This window comes from Rhinatrema bivittatum, unplaced genomic scaffold (genome assembly GCF_901001135.1).
Source record: "Rhinatrema bivittatum unplaced genomic scaffold, aRhiBiv1.1, whole genome shotgun sequence".
In the NCBI taxonomy this organism is placed as follows: domain Eukaryota; kingdom Metazoa; phylum Chordata; class Amphibia; order Gymnophiona; family Rhinatrematidae; genus Rhinatrema; species Rhinatrema bivittatum.
In genome coordinates this window covers 169,115-181,986 of record NW_021820731.1, presented here as the reverse complement: position 1 = coordinate 181,986, position 12,872 = coordinate 169,115, and the positions used below count along the sequence as shown (strand labels likewise).

General features: G+C 42.4%; 1 protein-coding gene across 1 annotated transcript in view; it reads left to right on the top strand.

Moving 5' to 3' along the window:
- The window catches only part of LOC115082042 (thrombospondin-2-like), a 195,528-nt gene that overhangs the window by 48,282 nt on the left and 134,374 nt on the right, over positions 1-12,872 (top strand). Inside the window, 1 exon segment of the mRNA XM_029586307.1 lies at positions 6,920-7,093. Coding sequence (XP_029442167.1) covers positions 6,920-7,093 — 174 coding nt within the window.

Genomic DNA, 12,872 nt, shown 5'->3' with positions numbered 1-12,872 from the left:
TTGGCTGACCTTCCTCGGACGAATATCCTGGCTTTGACCCTTGCGCTCCAATTGGACACTCACGTCATTACTCCCGTGACCATCAGGCCTGCCTGCTCTGACTTCACCCGCGGCCTTCTTCAAGCTAGACCACTAGGCGCTGCCTATCCTGCCCGGAGGACCTTCAGTTCCTGCTTCATACCCGTGGTCTCCGGTGATCTTTGTTACGGTCTAGCTCATCTATTCTCCGACAGCCATGCACCTCTACTCTTGGTGGGGCACAACCTCTCTGTCATCTCTCCGGGAAAACACCCAGAGGCCCTCCTAAGCCCAGGCAGTCCGGGAATCCAAGGGCTCAACCCTTGGAGCCCCCAGACCATTATTGGTGAAGTTCCTGTCCTCCTCGTGTGCTCTGCCTTCTGGCGGCAGTTTGCCCTCTGGGATCCCCCAGGGGGGCCATACCATCACAAGAGAATTGTGAGAAATTGCAAGAGGATCTTGTAAGACTGCGCAGCCAAATGGCCATCACATTTAATGTGGACATTGGCAAGTGCAAAGTATTGCACATAGGAAAGAGCAAATTATATTTGCCACAATGCAAGGTTCCACACTGGGAGTCACTACTCAGGAACAGAATATAGGCATCATTATGGATAATAAGTTGAAATCCTCTGCTCTGTGTGCAGCAGCAGCCAAGAAAGCAAATAGAATCTAGGATATTATTAGCAAAGAAATGGAGAATAAAACATATTAACATAATGCCTCTGTATTGCTCCATGGTGTGACTATACCTTGTGTGCAATTCTGGTCACAGCATCCTCAAAAAAGATATAGGCAGAATTAGAAAAGGTATAGGGGCGGATTTTCAGAGCCCTGCTCGCGTAAATCCGCCCAAAACCGGGCGGATTTACGTGAGCAGGGCCCTGCGTGCCGGGAAGCCTATTTTACATAGGCCTCCCGGCGCGCGCAGAGCCCCGGGACTCGCGTAAGTCCCGGGGGTTCTCCGAGGGGGGCATGTCGGGGGCATGTCGGGGGCGGGCCCGGTCGTTGCGGCGTTTCGGGGGCGTGTCGGCAGCGTTTTGGGGGCGGGTACGGGGCGTGGCTACGGCCCGGGGTGGTCCGGGGGCGTGGCCACGCCCTCCGTACCCGCCCCCAGGTCGCGGCCCAGCGCGCAGGAGGCCCGCTCGCACGCGGGGATTTACGCCTCCCTCCGGGAGGCGTAAATCCCCGGAGAAAGGTAAGGGGGGGTGTAGACAGGGCCGGGGGGGTGGGTTAGGTAGAGGAAGGGAGGGGAAGGTGAGGGGAGGGCGTTAGAGGATTTCCTCCAAGGCCGCTCCGATTTCGGAGCGGCCTTGGAGGGAACGGGGGTAGGCTGCGCGGCTCGGCGCGCGCCGGCTATACAAAATCGATAGCCTTGCGCGCGCCGATCCAGGTTTTTAGCAGATACGCGCGGCTCCGCGCGTATCTACTAAAATCCAGCGTACTTTTGTTTGCGCCTGGAGCACAAACAAAAGTAGGCTATTCGCGCGCCTTTTAAAATCCGCCCCATAGTGAAGAGTAACAAAAATAATAAAGTGGATGGAATGATTCTTCTATAAGGAAAGGCTAAAGAAGTTAGGGTTCTTCAGCTTGGAAAAGAGATGGGGAGATATGATAAAGCTCTATAAAATAATGAGTGGAGTGGAACAAGTAAATGCAAATCAATTGTTTACTTTTTCAAAAAGTACAAAGACTAGGGACACACACAAAGAAGTTACTAGATAATATAGTTAAAAAGGAGGAGGGTGGTGAGGATGAAAATAGTAAACGAATTTAAGAGGGCATGGAGCAAACACTGTGGATCTCTAGGGGTTAGAGGTTGGAAATGAAGAAAAGGGTGCATGGGGTAACCTACTGCACATGGAGCAGCAGTTACTACCCTTAATTGGAAGACATAGGGATTATTACCATTAACCGATTAGCCCTTGATGCTTTTGGTGCAACTGCAACATCATTCTCTGCTTTGATTGTGGTGAGAAAAAGGGGAATTGGATTCAGATGACACCCAATGTCGGGCCCTGACTTTTACAGTTCAGAATACTGATATTCAGACATCAGGGAAAAAGCACAGGACTGTTTCTACAGCCAAGACCAAAGGAAAATATATTCAAGCTGCATTTTCTGATGTAAATATTATTATCCTTAACATAATGCTTGGGGTTTACCACCATGGAGCAGCCAGTTACTACCCTTAACAAAGACATGGGGGTAACCCTCATGGAGTGGTGGTTACTACCATATGAAACTTGCTGGGCAAACTAGATGGACCGTTTGGTCTTTTTCTATCATCGTTACTATGTTGTTATGTTAGGAGAAAATATTTTTTTAATCAATGTATAATTAAACTCTGGAATTTGTTGCCGGAGAATGTGGTAAAAACTGTTAGGGCAGCTGGTTTTAAAAAAGGTTAGGACAAGTTCCTGCAACAAAAGTTAATAAACCATTGTTATGGTGGACTTGGGGAAATCCACTTCTTATCCCTGGAATAACCTTTTGATATCTTGCCAGGTGCTTGAGCCCTGTTGGAAATAGATTCCAGGCTTGATGGACCTTTGGTCTGACCCAGTTTGGTAAATCTTATGTTCTTATGTTCATAAGAACGTAAGAAGTTCTTATGGCTTCCAAATATAAATCAGGATTTTATGTGCGCAAGTTATATAAATTCTGGTTGTGCATAAAATATACATGGTTATGTTTATAAAATAGGTAGGAAAAGTATGTGCTTTCAATGCATTGCAGGTATTCACATGTAACCGAACATATGTATCTATTTTTGTGGGGAAACATAGGTGCATTTTATAATTTGAGATATCTGATATGCACAGATAATAAAATACTGTAGTAGTTCTCAATATATGGGACCATGCAGAGATTTTTGAAAGTTACCTTCTTACGGTCTACAAGTGACAGATCTGAAAACATAGTAACATAGTAATTATTTATTTATTTATTTATTTATTTGTTGAGTTTTATATACCATCACTGTCAACCTGGAATATGTAGTAGGCCAAATTGACAACCTAAAAGAGTAGCAAGTCACCTGGACCGGATGGTATGCATCCTAGGGTACTAAAGGAACTAAATAAATGAAATTTCTGACCTATTAGTTAAAATTTGTAACCTATCATTAAATCATCCATTGTACCTGAAGACTGAAGGGTGGCCAATGTAACCCCAATATTACAAAAGGCTCCAGGGGTGATCCGGGTAACTATAGACCAGTGAGCCTAACTTCAGTGCCAGGAAAAATAGTGGAAAGTGTTCTAAACATCAAAATCACAGAACATATAGAAAGACATGGTTTAATGGAACAAAGTCAGCATGGCTTTACCCAGGGCAAGTCTTGCCTCACAAATCTGCTTCACGTTTTTGAAGGAGTTAATAAACATGTGGATAAAGGTGAACCGGTAGATATAGTATACTTGGATTTTCAGAAGGCGTTTGACAAAGTTCCTCATGAGAGGCTTCTAGGAAAAGTAAAAAGTCATGGGATAGGTGGCGATGTACTTTCGTGGATTGCAAACTGGCTAAAAGAAAACAGAGAGTAGGATTAAATGGGCAATTTTCTCAGTGGAAGGGAGTGGACAGTGGAGTGCCTCAGGGATCTGTATTGGGACCCTTACTGTTCAATATATTTATAAATGATCTGGAAAGAAATACAACGAGTGAGATAATCAAATTTGCAGATGACACAAAATTGTTCAGAGTAGTTAAATCACAAGCAGATTGTGATAAATTGCAGGAAGACCTTGTGAGACTGGAAAATTGGGCATCCAAATGGCAGATGAAATTTAATGTGGATAAGTGCAAGGTGATGCATATAGGGAAAAATAACCCATGCTATAATTACACAATGTTGGGTTCCATATTAGGTGCTACAACCCAAGAAAGAGATCTAGGTGTCATAGTGGATAACACATTGAAATCGTTGGTGCAGTGTGCTGCGGCAGTCAAAAAAGCAAACAGAATGTTGGGAATTATTAGAAAAGGAATGGTGAATAAAACGGAAAATGTCATGATGCCTCTGTATCGCTTCATGGTGAGACCGCACCTTGAATACTGTGTACAATTCTGGTCGCCGCATCTCAAAAAAGATATAATTGCGATGGAGAAGGTACAGAGAAGGGCTACCAAAATGATAAGGGGAATGGAACAACTCCCCTATGAGGAAAGACTAAAGAGGTTAGGACTTTTCAGCTTGGAGAAGAGACGACTGAGGGGGGATATGATAGAGGTGTTTAAAATCATGAGAGGTCTAGAACAGGTAGATGTGAATTGGTTATTTACTCTTTCGGATAGTAGGAAGACTAGGGGGCATTGCATGAAGTTAGCATGGGGCACATTTAAAACTAATCGGAGAAAGTTCTTTTTTACTCAACGCACAATTAAACTCTGGAATTTGTTGCCAGAGAATGTGGTTAGTGCAGTTAGTATAGCTGGGTTTAAAAAAGGATTGGATAAGTTCTTGGAGGAGAAGTCCATTACCTGATATTAATTAAGTTGACTTAGAAAATAGCCATTGCCATTAGTAATGGTTACATGAAACAGACTTAGTTTTTGGGTACTTGCCAGGTTCTTATGGCCTGGATTGGCCACTGTTGGAAACAGGATGCTGGGCTTGATGGACCCTTGGTCTGACCCAGTATGGCATTTTCTTATGTTCTTATGTTCTTAAGCCATTGGATAGGAGGTAGGGTTACCAACTGTCTCCAGATTTTCAAGACAGGTTGATCCAGTCCTAATTATACTCCCCTGAATGCAAGTACTTATATTCTTGATTTTCTTAGGGAATGCAATAAGGAAATCAGAATAAGTCCCAGCATGAATGGGGTAAAACCAAGACTGGATTAACCTGTCTTGAAAATCTGGAGCCAGTTGCAACCCTAATAGGAGGCAGTTTCCTATTGTGGATTGGTAACTGGCTAAAGGATAGGAAAGAGAGGGTAAAACTGAATGGTCATTTCTCTCAGTGGAGAAAGATAAACAGTGGAGTGCTGCAAGGATCTATACTAGGGCTGGTGCTTTTTAATATAGCTATCAATGAACTGGAAAAGGAAGTGATCAGATTTGCAGATTTCACAAAATTATTTAAGATTGTTAGATCTCAAGCAACTGTGAGGACCTTGAGAGACTAGGGGAAGAAGCTTCTAAATGGGAAATTAAATTTAATGTTGACAAGTGCAAAGTAATGCATATAGGAAAGAATAATCGAAAGCATAGGTACATGATGGTGGGTTCCACATAGGCTTCACCACCAGGAAAAGGATCTTAGAACCACTATAGACAATATTTTCAAATCCATGGCTCAGTGCATAGCTGTAGTCCAAAAAGCAAATAGAATGTTAGGTATTATTAGGAAAGGACTGTAAAATAAAACATAGGATATCATAATGCTTCTGTATCAATATATGGTGTCATCACACTTTGAATATTGTGTTCAGTTCTAGTTGTCCATCTCAAAAATAATATAATGGAACTGGAAACAATAAAGAGAATGGCGACCAAAATGATATAGGGGATGGAACGGCTTCCTTATGAAGATGGGATAAAACGGTTAGACTCTTTGGCTTGGAGAAGAGATGGCTCAGAGGAGATATAATTGAGGTTTATAAAATCTTGATTGAGATGGAATGGGTAAACAGGGACCAGTTATTTAAAACAGTACTAGGACTAGGGGAGACTCCATGAACTTAATAGCTATCACATTTAAAACAAATCGGAGAAAGTATTTTTTCAGTCAGCGCACTAAAGGCCGGATTTTATAAAATTGCGCGAGCGCGTACTTTTGTTCGCGCACCAGGTGCTAACAAAAGTACGCTGGATTTTATAAGATACGCGTGTAGCCGCACGTATCTTATAAAATCCGGGGTCGGCGCGTGCAAGGGGATGCACATTTGTGCAACCTGCATGCGCCGAGCCCAGCGAGCGCTGCCTGTACCCTCCTAGGCCGCTCCAATTTCGGAGCGGCCTCGGAGGAAATTTTCCTTCATCCCTCCCTTCCCCTACCCTCCCTTCCCCTACCTAACCCACCCCCCCCCGGCCCTATCTAAATCCCCCTCCTTACCTTTGTTGCATGATTTACTCCTGCTAAAAGCAGGCGTAAATCTGCGCACGCCAGTGGGCTGCTGGCACGCCATCACCCAACCCGGGGGCTAGTCCTGAGGCCTCGACCACGCCCCCGGGCCAGTGTCACGCCCCCGAGCCCGCCCCGCAACGCCGCATCACGCCCCCGAAACGCCGCGTCATATAGGACACGCCCCCGACACACCCCTTTTACAAAGCCCCGGGACTTACGTGCGTCCCGGGGCTCTGCGCACGTAAAACCGGCGGGATTTACGCGCGCAGGGCATTTAAAATCCGGCCCTAATTGTGGAATTTGTTAACAGAAGATGCAGTGAAAATAATGTGACTGGATTCAAAAAAGGTTTAGACAAGTTCCTGGAAGAAAAGTCCATAAACCTTATTAGCCAAGTAGACTTGGGAAAACTACTGCTTAACACTCGTTTTGAGCATGATCTATTCTTTGGGATACTGTTGGGTATTTGTGATCTAGGAGAAAGGATGCTGGGCTTGATGGACATTTTGGTGTTACACCACATGGCATTTCTTATGTTCTCATTTTTTTTTCTTATAAAGTGAATTTATGTTATCTTTTCATCATTTATGTGAATCAAGTCCTTAGTGAGTTCATATTATTATTATGGGTGAATGTCCACATAAGCTGTAGGTTTTATGATAATAGTTTCAGATTCTAATATCTTGCCCTCATCTGTAGCTACTTTTCTGTTGCTATTCTAGTTGAAGATATGAATTATTGAACAGGAATAAAAATGATAATATACTGGAAATAATTGTTACTGATAGTTTCTTTCAGTCCAATTTTATGTGTTATGTTTTGCAGTTAATGGTAAATGGGGTCCCTGGTCTCCATGGTCTACATGTACAGTCACTTGTGGAGGTGGCATGCGAGAAAGGTCCCGTCTTTGCAATAGTCCCAAACCACAACATGGAGGGAGAAAATGCACTGGAGACATGAAAGAAATTGGGATATGCAATAAACAGGATTGTCCAATTGGTGAGTATGAATATAAGCTTATACAGAATGCTGAACATGCAGTTTTGAACGGGGATATGCTAGACTTATTTATTTATCTGGATTTGATTACATGTCTAACAGACATGTAATCTAAGTTGAAGAACAAACAAATCATCAAAGTTGAAGAACTAACAAATCATACAAAATAAACAATAAAATCAACACATATCACACATACATATCTTAAAACCAGTGGGGCGGATTTAGGCGAGCAGGGCCCTGCGAGCCGGTGCGCCTATTTTACATAGGCCTACTGGCGCGCGCAGAGCCCCGGGACTCGCGTAAGTCCCGGGGTTTGGTGAGGGGGGCGTGTCGGGGGCGGGCCCAGTCGGCGCGGCATTTTGGGGGAGTGTCGGCAGCGTTTTGGGGGCGGGCCCGGGTGCGTAGCTGCGCCCTCCGTACCCGCCCCCAGGTCGCGTCCCGGCGCGCAAGCGGCCCGCTGACGCGCGGGGATTTACATCTCCCTCCGGGAGGCGTAAATCCCCCGACAAAGGTAAGGGGGGGGGGGTTTAGACAGGGCCGGGCGGGTGGGTTAGGTAGGGGAAGGGAGGGGAAGGTGAGGGGAGGGCAAAAAGAAAGTTCCCTCCGAGGCCGCTCCGATTTCGGAGCGGCCTCGGAGGGAACGGGGGTAGGCTGCGCGGCTCGGCGCGCGCCGGCTATACGGAATCGATAGCCTTGCGCGCGCCGATCCAGGATTTTAGCGGATACGCGCGGCTACGCGCGTATCTACTAAAATCCCGCGTACTTTTGCTTGCGCCTGATGCGCCAGCAAAAGTACGCCAATTCGCGCGGTTTGAAAATCTACCCCATAAATTACAAAGCCTAAATCACTACCAAACCCTGACCTGCCTCGTTCATCTATTCTGCTTCACTCCAAATTTACTTTCAACCTCACTGACCAGTAAATAGCCACAATATTGTCCACTTTCTGATTTTGAGTCTCCCTCTTTCCTTATTTTACTTATTTAGATGCTAAGCACTATGGTCTCTTATGAAATGATTTAATATTATAGAACCACAAAGGTTCCAATTGATAATGCTCAAAATGTATCATTAAACGCATAATTCAAATCAGTAGGAAGCTTAGGAGCAGATTTTCAAAGGGGTACGCACGTAAGATATTCGTGTACCCCCCGAAAACCTGCCCCAACCTCCCCCTGCGCATATGCATGCACCGATAGAAAATCAGGCATGCATGTGTGCGCTGGCATCAGATTTTATAACTTGCGCGCAGTGATGTGCACACGTTATAAAATCGGCACATCCATGTGCGCACGCCGGGAATCACATGTGCATGGACGCCTGCATGCCCTTTAAAAATTTACCCCATTCTGAGGACAACTTTATAACAGCCTGACTGCAGTAAAGTCTGCTTGTAGTTTGAATATGCAGACTTTATAGAATTACTTGGGTAACTGACTATGTGCACACATTCACTCACATAATGTTACACCTATTCTTCGAAGAATACATCTTAAGCATGTACACTTACATTATACTTTTAAAAATAAAAAAAAATATGTGCATGTCATCTCTATCCCCTGAATATCCCAGTTTTGGTGTAAATGTAGGCACAAAATCAGAGTAAGGGGCAGATTTTTAAAAAGTACGCGAGCCCATACTGTTGTTCGCACAACCGGCACAAACAAGAGTACGCCAGATTTTAATAGATACGCATCTAGCCGCGCATATCTTTTAAAATCTGGGGTCGGCGCGTGCAAGGCTGTGCAAAATTGGCAGCCTACGCACACCAAGCCGCACAGCCTGCCTCCGTTCCCTCCGAGGCCGCTCCAAAATCGGAGCGGCCTCGGAGGGAACTTTATTTCCGGCACCCCCCCACCTTCCCTTTCCTTCCCCCAACTAATCCGCCCCCCAGCCCTAATTCCCCTCTCTACCTTTATTGCAAAAGTTACACCTGCCCGAGGCAGGCGTAATTTGCGCGTGCCGGGCCGGCTGCCGGTGTGCCATGTTCCGGTCCAGGGGCTGGTCCGGAGGCCATGGCCATGCCCCCGGAACGCCCCTGGGTCGGAACCACATCCGCAGCCCCGTCCCAGAACACCCCCGATGACATGCTGGCCACGACATGCCCCCTGACACGCCCCCCCAGGAAAGCCCCGGGCCTTACTCATGTCCCGGGGCTTTGCGCGTGCCGGCAGCCTATGCAACATAGGCTCGGCGTGCGCAGGGGGAGCTTGGGGCAGGTTTTCGGGGGGTACGTGCGTATCTTATGCTTGTACCCCTTTGAAAATCTGCCCCTAAGTGCATACTTTAATGCACACTGAACCCAGGGCAATTTTAAAACATCTATTTACGTGTATAACCTGGGTTTAATGGAGGTTATTTTCAAAGGAGTTGCATGCATAAATTACATACTAGCATAGCAATTTTCAAAAACCATTTACTCTAGCAAATTGCATTTATGCAATTTATGGACAATTCAATGGCATATATTGTAGCAATTTTCAAAAGCACACTTACTCAAGTAAAGTCCATTTACTCAAGTAAAACCCAACTTTACAAATATAAATGCTTTTTAAAATAAATGGGTTTTCGTTAACCTTTTTTTTCTGTTGAAAATTGATGTAACTTATGTACATTATTGCTGCCTAATTTAGACAGTGTTTGATAATTACTCCTAAAGTATATACCTTTTAAATAGAAATGGAATGTAATCTTGAACAATATGAATCAATAAGTCTGATTAGCTATTTAAACTTTTTGTAGCACATATCTCATTCTATTCTTAACAAATTGGAATTACTGATGGAGGGGAAGGCTGCTGCATATTCCATTGGCTCATAAGAGCTTTGCAAATCTTCCGATTGTGATTCAATGACAATACCAGTTTCTGATTTACCTCCTTTGCCTGATGATTTCCTTAAGGGAATGTCTTTTCCTTTCTCAAAAAGGATGAAAGAATTTTGATTACATTCCATTAATTTTATTAGTATAGATCTATTAAAATGAAGTCTTATCCTTAGACACTTCTTTCATATATATTTTTACAAAATCAAATCATAGCTCTTGCCCAAAGGTATGACATTCTGGTAATGGAGATAAAGGCAAAACATTCTTTTTTCTATTTGTGGTAGGCTTCACTTCTGCCTCCAATAGTGGAAGTGATCTCAAGCTGCTATTTGAAGTTAAATGTCTGCACTGATTGTCCTTCTCATTACTGTTTCCCTTTAAAGATGTTTCAGTACCATAACTGTGCACCAAAGAATCCTTGGATTGATGCTTTAGCTCCAATGACTCTGTGGTAACCAATTGCAGAGTACATACCAAGTTCCAATATATTACAAAATTTCAAATAGAAAAAGACCCACAAATAGCTATTCCCAAACACTACAAATTTTAATCATTAAAATATTATATATATATATACATATTTTATATAATAATACAAATTTCATACTTCCCACAAATCTAAACATAAAAACATTACCCCACCCACATCCAAAAATGTATCCGCATGCATACTACAATGATACACAAAAACATATAGCTATATAGTGAGGCACAATATATATAGCACATTACCCATACTTATAAGTACAACGTACATAAACCATACTAAACATAGAAAATTATTAACATGTTCCACTCAGCAAATTGCTGTTACAACTCTAAATTTCAATATGTTTAAAAGAGAATATTCCCAAATTTCACAAGAGTTTATCAACCAAACTTATGATAATAGTTCCAAATCTGTTTTTTCTAATGGTATGATATGGTCAAAAGAAAACCTTGATTAAACCTCTAACAAGGTGTTTTTTTTAAAAACAGGACAATTGTTTGCTTTTATTTTTGTTATATCAGCCAAACAATCATATATTCCCTATTTTATTATATTAGATGATGCAATCATCTATTCCCATATGAAACATAGCAATCATATATTCCTTACATAGGACTCAGGTTTCATGTCCCCAACGGCTTCATCAGGGGGTTCTTCTCATGTGATCTTCGCTGGTCTTAGCCAAATATAAGGATAATGAGTCATTGAAACAGAACTCTTCCACTCCTTCACAAAATTGTGATGAGCAGAGCTCAATCATGGGATTCATATTCCATCAAACTCATCTCTGGATATTTCAATCTAAAATTCAAACCAAATGCATTCATTAACTAATTGCCAACTTCTATAATATATGTATCACTCCATATTTACAATGTGCTTACCACTTTTGTAGCCTTTAATCCCTAATTCTCCAAATACTCTAATATCATCATAAGATTCACCTAACTCAAACAATATCCATAAAATTCTTCAAAACTACTACCAGCTTTCAAATACAATTTATTATGACAAAGATTCTTAAATTGACTCATAGATAATTTAAATCATTCTTTTGGAAAAAAGCAAACTGCTGTTCAATACATACATACAGATACATACTAACCTTATCACTTGTATAGGAGAACAATACCACCAACTTGACATGAAAACACTGCACATGCGTAACTGAACACCATCAAGGCATTATAATTGCACACTACCTCCTCCACCTATCTAATACACCAGTCCCAACACAGACTCCAGCCAATCCCTAAACCAATCATATTTGTTTCTTAAAAAAAAATATGCATCATTAGCTTCAACTCATAACAGAGAAGGCTTATACAATCTATCACATACCAGTAACCATAAAAATGCACTCCATTCAATGTTTCAATTCAGTCCTGATGAATGCGACATAGACCATTGTAAAATAAAATGCTGCTCTTTTTATATTAATAAGTGTGTTACATCCCCCCTTCAAGGGGTAGCAAACTGGCAAAGAACAAAACCCCACAGATCCTCCAAGGCATGTTGCCAAATTAACCAGTGCTCCGCAAGTGGTGCCTACTCCTTTCTAGTGTGGATGCAATCCATATGTTCTAGTATACGGGTCCGAATGGCCCTTTTCGTCTGTCCAGTATAAACAATGTCACATGGACAAACAATCACATGTACTTGTCGTTGTAGAGCAATCAGACCTATCCTTTAATTTATAAGGGCTTCATAGTCGAATATGACAAAATTAAATAATTTACCAGTACATGTGGACACACAGAACATGTGCCACAAGTATACTGCTCCCACGGACAAGACGAAACATCTATATGTGGCATAACTGCTGATGTTAATTGGTCCCGTAAAGAACAATTTTTCTTGAAAGCAAAGATCGGGGTTTCAGTAAAGTTAGAGTCATCCCTAATAATGTCCAGTGCTTCTGAACTATATCCTTAATCACACCTGAATATCCTGAAAATGGAATAGTACAGACAAAATAGGAAACAGGTTCATGCTGCCTCGTACTTAAATTTTCCCAGTTGGCATATAGGGCTCATTTATAAACTCTCCTAGCAAATCGATGTTTATAACCCCTAGTCTCAAATCTCTGGGCCAGTATTGTTGATTGCTTTTTAAACTTCTGAACTGAGGAGCACAGTCACTTCAAATGCTAGAATTGGCACATTATCCTTCAAACCCTTAGGATGAAAATTCCAATAATGTAACAGGGTATTTCTATCAGCCATCTTCCTGAAAATAGATGTAGTTAACAGATTTACCTGTTTGGATATCAATAAATCTAAGAATGCTATCTCTACTTGATAATGTTGAAAATTAAATTGCAGATGCGGATCCACCATATTAATCCATGCCATAAAGCACTGTAGCTCTTGTAACGTACATTTCCAGTTAAAAAATACATCATCGACAAATCTACATCAGATTCTAACATTATGCCAATATGTAGAGGTATATATAGCT